The following is a 7485-nucleotide window of genomic DNA, read 5'->3' as shown; positions in this document are numbered from 1 at the left end:
GCGGCAAGCGAGTCGCAAGTCATGGCGTGGCCGCAAGCGAGGCACGGCGAGGAGACAGGGGAGTCATGGCGTGGCGGCGGCCGCAGGCGAGGCACGGCATGGCGGTCGCTGCAGGCGCGGCTGGCCGGCCTCAGACGATGACCGCGCGTGGATCCAGACGCTGCGGGCGCGGCTGGCCGGCCTCAGACGATGACCGGCGTGGATCCAGCCGCTGCGGGCGCGGCTGGCCGGCCTCAGGTGGTGCACGGCGTGGATTCCACGGCTGCAGGCACGGCTCGCCGGCCGGCGGAAACATCACTGCCCTGCCGAGCGGGATCAAGCTCCTGGCTGCCATGGGGACCCAATTGCTTTTTCAGAAAAGTCAGAGGGACCTGATTGCTTTTTTCAGAAAACTTACAGGGACCCACATGTAAGTTAACGGTCAAACAAACGGTTATCTTACATGTGGGCCCGAACTATCATAATCGTGATCAACTGATAAAGACTCGACGATTTGGGTTTTTTGAAACAGCCGACCACCCATTTGGTAGTTATCTGAGAAAAAATAAAAACCGATAGTTTTTTAGAACCCTAACCTGTAAAGTAGTAGTTTTATGCTATTTACTCATGTTTGAGAAGATAATATAACGCTAACAAAAAGAAAATGACTTTGTGTGGATACTGAAATCTGCCAACCATGAAAGAGTATAGGGCTCTGGCTCCCATACATATCAAGGCACGCGCTATATTTCTTCAGTAGACATTTACATTGGAGATCATGAATCATATAATCATCATTTGTATCCTATAGTCACATATACAAGGGGTATTAAGACCCTAATGATTTCTTATGTTTATGCTTTATAATGACTTTCCTAGTATGCAATGTATACCCATGGAAGTACTTCTTCTAATCTATTATAGCTATTGGACCATTTTACCCTGTTCGTACAAAGTCCTCCAAATGTCAGCGCCTGCCCTAACCGCGGGGTTCAAATTAGTGCTTCACATGTTCTGATTTGAAGTTCTACGTTGGTGAAATAGACTAAACCTGCTTTAGTTTATTTTTTGTGTTTTGGTCAAGTGAAATTTTGAACTAGGTATTAGTGCTTTGTGTTTGACCGTTGCGTACTCTAAAACGATTGTGAAATGTGGTTGCCAATGTTGAAGTGTGAAATTTGTCCTTTCATATGGAGACTGCAAATCGATGGCCTTAACAATGAGCAGAATTTTTTTGAAGTCCAAACTCTACCAAATGTCAGGCTATGAAACATCATCCAGCCGCACAAGAAAACTAGTATCATGCTGAAAAAATATCTCCATTCGCTAACACAAGCACCATGCATGTACATATTTTGCTTTTCGGTTTCCTTTGATATTGCCACGTTTTTTAAATTACAAATATTGGTGTTTGCCTTACTCTTTAAAATATTGCAAATAACATACTCTTTAAGTTTTTTCGTTTATAAATTTTAGTGTGAATCATCATCAAGCATATCGCCAACGGCATCACCCTGATCTAGGCATGAAGCTGCAATAGTATGGGCGGACCAGGCAGATGACCCTGTCCGCAAGGGTTCGAAGAAAGGGTTGTTGAAAAAGAGAAAGAGGCTGTTGAAGAAGACGATGTCACCAATGATAGTCATATAACAATGAGAGGTGATTTTCTATGCATGGTGGCAGCTACGCACCCTTTGGCGTAAGTGCCTTTTTAATATATGATGCGTCGGGTTTTTTCTGGCATTGGCACAAGTGCCTCTTTGTTGTATAGAAATGGTTTTTTCTCACTTATCTTCATCTTTTTTCTTGTCTTTTTGGCACAAATGCCTTTCGTTCTATAGAGAAGAGCCTTTTCTCATTTCTCTCTGTTAGTTTGCTTGCCTTCTTGGCATACGTGCCTTTTCGCTTGCATGTCTGGTCCTACATCATGAAAATAACTTTATTTTTGTTAGAGAGTTATTTTCCAAAATAATTATAGATAAAAATTGGGGCCGTGCGCATATGCCGCCATGTGTAGAGAGTTATTTTTTATATAACAATACTGACAGATGACACAAATAGCCAGCTTGATCATTCGAGACAACACTTCCATCACAGCCGCAAGGAGACACCGAAACCTGTTACACAACAGATAAAGGACTGGCAAGACAATGTGTTTGCAAGGAAGTGAAATGTGGATAAACCTAAATTTGTGGTATAATGGAAACATACATGCAACGAAAACTGCTGCAGATGAAGATCAGTGAATAGTGACAGACATATTCAACCAGGAGGGTGATACATACAATAGCACAAGAGATCAAGTACAAATATTACAATAGCACAAGAGATCGAGTACAAATATTTGCAGCCCCATTGCAACACACGTGTAATTATCCAGTAGATAGAGAATTAGGCAATCAAAATTAATGTCCAATGCTTGACTAAATCCTGAGCTAGTCGAGCAAATAGAGTGCACGTGTACCGACCCATCAAGCCCCCTTTACAAACAGCTTAATAGGTACTCTCTCCATTCCAAAATACTCGTCGTTAGCAAGAACGGGGGCGGCCTCTTTGAGACCCTAGCTATCAAGGGCATGTTCCACTACAAACAAAGTTGGCCCCTATTTCAGTTGGAAACCAGAAAACCTTACTTTTTGACAGCAAGGCAATGCTACTTCTTGATAAGTAGCAAACAAGTCAATATCACTTTTGCAGAAGTTGCAAACAAGGCAATGTTGCTTTTTCCCATGTTTTTGAGAAGCATGAAAATGCATACGTAACCATTGAACCTTTTGATAGCGCTGAGTTGTTACTGAAAACTCTCAGTTGTCTCTGAAACTTGGCTCACTGATTTTCTTTTCGAAAAAGAAAACAAAAAAGGATAGGAAACAGAACAATGGATTCATGACAAGGGCGCCGTGGATTGTGCCTGCATATACATAGAAACTAGAAACCGTGAATAACCTGTTCTACAAATAACCACTGGAATGACGAAGACCTATTCAAGTTTTCACTTGAAAATGGGCTAGTGTTTTAGTGGAAAGTTGGCCCATGTGAACTAAGTTATGAGGAAGTTGAACCAGCTTGAGTGGGGAACCGCTCATGAAACCATCCCATCAGGTGACTGAAAACCTTGATTTTCAAGTATCTTGGAACGGAGGGAGTATAGGAAATATAAACTACAAAAAATATATGTCCAAGCTTGAATCATGGGTTGAAGCTACCATACATGGATGGAGAAGCTATGGGTGGATGAAGCTCAAAAAGAAAAGAACTAGCTAGGTGGATGAAGCTAGGTAGAGTACTCGGCGTAGTACATTCCCAACATTATTCCATAACTAAAATACCCAGGTTTTTCTCCGTTCTCTTCCTGTATAGGTAGGTAGGATCCATCGTCATCTCTTCTCTAATACAACATCGCAGTACAATGACCAATAATATGATCAATCGATATGCAGGGTTCCATTCCTAACACGACAGCCACAGCAGCAGCAATCCCCAACACCGCAATCTACAGTAGGCCCGGTACACGATGCTTGCTGTGTGGTTGCTAAAAGTGACGATCTCATCTCATCTGATCTGATCCGGAGTCGAGGAGTGGTCTCTCCGGCGGGCGACAACAGAGCTACTCGCGGATCGAGTTGATGTCGATGCTGGAGGACCTCGAGTCCATCTGCCGCATCAAGCCGGGCTGCCACCCGCCCATCGGGTGGGGCGGCGGCATGTTCATGTTATGCTCGGGGTTCATGTTGTGCTCGGGATGCGCCATTGCGAGGGGCTCTTCGCCACCGCCACCGCCGCCGTTGCGCTCTTCATCCTCCATGTCTTGCTCTGCTTTGGTCTTGTTTTTGTTGGACCCGCCGCCGTACATGGGAGACGATCTCGGGTCCATCTGGCTCATCAGGCCGGCCGGCCATCCGCTCATCGGGTGGGGCGGCATGTTGTGGGGGTGCTCCGGCAGTGCCAACGTGGGGGTCTCTTCCCCGCCGCCGCCGCCGTTCTGCTCTTCGTTCTCCACATCCTGGTCTGCTTTGCCTTTGTTCTTCTTTGACCCGCCGCCATACATGAAGCTCCCCACTATCACCTGGTGTAATACACGGGCGATCGGTAAGAACCAGAGGAATGACTTAACCAAGATAAATCAGAATGTAAAACAATACTCATACCGGGCTCCCTACATGATGAGCAAAGCAACTGATACAGGGGGAAAGACAACACCCAAAATTCTGAGATTTAATACCTGAACAGTTCCAGCTGCTGTCAGGACTCCACTAACACTCCCACCAATAACCCTGTGGTCAGGGCCACACAAAGCTATGCAAAGGCCTCCACTTCGAGTGCGGGTACCGCCTTCTTCTACCACCAAATATGATCCAGAAAGACACAGGATTTCAAATCGACCCTGCCAAAGCAAATGATAATAATACATAAGAGCATGAACTACATATGGACAAGTACTCGCAAAAAAAAAACTACATATGGACAATATAGTTCTTCTCAGGCTCAAGGGTAAAACAGTAGTGAACTGTTCGATGACAAAAAAAATACTAGCAGAAGTTTTTACTATAGAATACTAACTTGGAGCAAAAGTTAAAGCAAACTCATGATTTAGATATCAAACAATCCAATTTATCAATAAATCAGTGGTTAGTCAGGATAATTTTACCACCAGATGACAGGTTACTGAAGCAACCAGCAGTAAAGCATTTTGATAAATGGAGAGAGCTCAGCACATTCAACATGGGCCAAGGTGCAGGACAGAGGTATATTTTCCCCTTTTCACTGAAGAAGCACTACATTTCGTATATCTTTTGCTGTAATAAAGAGTGCGTGCGGGTAACAAAAGGATGCATGTCATACATAGCAAGTCTTTCTACTACAATGAAACGAAGTATTATACACCTACAGCAAGATACCTCATATGTCACCGCACCGGAGTCTGAATCCTGATGAAGGGTTGCCGTGGAGACAGCCCCTGTTGCTGAGATGATGCAAATAGCTCTTGGGCCTTGTTGTGAGAAGGACATTATTCTGGCAGCAACATCCTGCACACATACACAACTTATAAGAATCGCAAACTGACAGGCATATATAACAATTTTAAGAACTACCATGTAGTATTTCCAGAAACAAACAAAATATTCAGATGCAATTATCCAGATAATTCAGCTTGCGCACCACACTGATGGTACTGTAGTTGATAGTTTCTAGTTAAGTTACTTTTAAGTTTTAACTTTTATTCCACAGCATTTAACTGTCTGTCAAAAAGGCTGGGATTAATGCATGCATCGATTAAATGCCGCCTATGGAGTTAATTATATGGTACAGGATATAAAGACTTTGTTTAAGACTAACAAGCAAGAGCCTGTACTGGTCTATTGGTTAATGAAGCTTTTGCTTTTTCTGTTATGCCAGTTATGTTATGACATGGCAAATCAAGAAACAATTTGAAGGCAATTCGGTGCATTAGATAGAATATTCTATCACTCACGGAAGCAAGAGTCCAGCAGTTTTACGGAATAATAATGCCGAAATTTAAAGATAGTGTGTCAGCAACATTCGTAGAAAGAAGTACAGCTATCATTCATTGATCATTCTCATGTTACCTCTCCAGCTGAAATAATAATCACATGAGGAGTAAAGCCTGTTCCAACAGAGCCAAGAAACCATTTTCCTGAAGAAAAAGAACTCATCAGATAACACCAATAGCAAATGCATCAAACTATAAAAAGAAGAAAAAGGTAGCACCGCAAAAGGTCTAGTTTTCTTCTTCTTTTTTAGAGGAAAAAAGGGATGAAAAGAGCTTGCTTAACAGAATAAAGTCAACATATAACTTGCGCAATTCGTCAATTCAAGAGATACAGAGTATATTATTATTTTCAGTTAGTATATTATTATTTTCAGTTTGACCATCTTAAAACTTAAAAAAGAAGTGATGGGAAAAAAATATGACATTTAAAGAAGATTCATAAGTAGGTCCTGAAGACATGTATGTAGCAGCAGAACACATTAAAAGAATGTAGGGAATTATATTTGGCATGATAACAGCCATATCTCCCAACTGATGATAAAGAAGTGAGTAACAACCAACCAACTAATCATCGGCAGCTACTGCAGATTGGGGAGTAATATAGGAAAAACTTAAAAGTAGACACACAATACAAAGATGGTTTCCAGATTTTATCTGCATACTACTAGATATAAGTCAGATAGTTTCCATATCTATGACCAAATTTATCATGAAAAATGCTATCACTGGTAGCAATATGGTATCACATAATTGAGTAGATCCAACCGACTACCAGAAAACATGCCAGAAGAAATCTACAAAGCATGTTTATAACGGTGCTGTAAAATGATTGCTCCTATAGCATTAATGGAAATACTATGTCACTTGACAAATTAATTACCATAAAGCGCACGACATGATCATAAATTCTACATGGCTGCAAGTGCTCACCAAGCGAAGCCAGCTGCTGCATCTTCCCGGACCCAGGTGGCCGCCCTCTGCCACGTTTCTCCGTTAGTGCGCCTGAACCAGAGCCCCCTGATCCTGTCCCGGGCCCAAATCCTGAGCCAGGTGTGGTAACCATCGTGCCCATTCCTGGGCTCGACGAATGAGGCGTCGACGGAGATGGCGAGAGCCCCAGCGTCACCGACCCATCAGGCTTATACTTCCTTGGCCTCCCGCGCTTTTTCTTCACCTGCTCATCCTGGCCAGCCTCGCCCCCCTGATCCCCTTTAGCATCACCGCTCACGGCCACAACACCCATGCCAATGTCCATGCCCCCGTCAGCACCGCCACCAGCACCAGTGTTGTGCTGCGCCATATGCTGTGAGCCACCACCGCCACCGCTGTGCTGCGCCATATGCTGTGAGCCACCGCCACCGCCGGCGCTGTGCTGCACCATATGCTGCGACCCGCCACCGCCAGCGCCACCGATGCTGTGCTGCGTCATATGCTGTGAGCCGCCGGCACCAGCACCGTGCTGCGGCGCCATCTCGACATGGTTCTGGTGGTACACCTGCTGGCCAATGTGGGCGGGCGCCCCAAAGGGCGGCTGATGGAACGTGTACCCGCCCGAGACGGCATCAAGCTGCTGCTGCCGGTACCCGGCGGCGGGCGGGGCGTGGAGGCCGCCTCCGGGGACTCCCCCCGGCGGGCCCATGCCCCGGTGCTGCACATAGAAGGGCGAGTAGTTGGGCCCCGACGTCGCGGTCGACTCCCTCCCATCCATTCATGGAATGCGCGGCAGCCACAGACAGACAGAGCTCACTCACAGCCGCCGCCACCCGCACCCAGCAACACGCCACTGGCTTCAGGCAATGGAGGCGGGGATCGCAGCCACGGAGATCTCCTCTACCGACTCCCGAACCCTCGCACCAGAGCAGCTACCCCTCCCGCGGACCGAGGCGAGATCAGATCGAGGAGCGGGCCGAGATCTTGCCGAGTAAACAGGGGAAACCGCCGGAGACGGGGAGGGCGGCCGTGGAGCGGGAGATTCGCGTCAAAACCCGATCTTT

The 7485-nt window shown here is 45.6% G+C and overlaps 1 protein-coding gene across 1 annotated transcript; it reads right to left on the bottom strand.

Moving 5' to 3' along the window:
- Positions 1-3275: 3275 nt before the first annotated feature.
- Positions 3276-7485, bottom strand: LOC123129078 (AT-hook motif nuclear-localized protein 9; the record flags this gene model as incomplete). The annotated part of the gene is given in 5 exon segments (XM_044549230.1): positions 3276-4045; positions 4202-4363; positions 4878-5006; positions 5568-5635; positions 6422-7485. Coding segments are annotated over 5 exon segments (1596 nt in total). The 3' UTR covers positions 3276-3586.

The sequence above is a fragment of the Triticum aestivum genome, chromosome 6A, assembly GCF_018294505.1.
Source record: "Triticum aestivum cultivar Chinese Spring chromosome 6A, IWGSC CS RefSeq v2.1, whole genome shotgun sequence".
Lineage (NCBI taxonomy): Eukaryota > Viridiplantae > Streptophyta > Magnoliopsida > Poales > Poaceae > Triticum > Triticum aestivum.
Note: the sequence above shows the minus strand (reverse complement) of the source record. Positions and strands in the feature narration are given on the sequence as shown.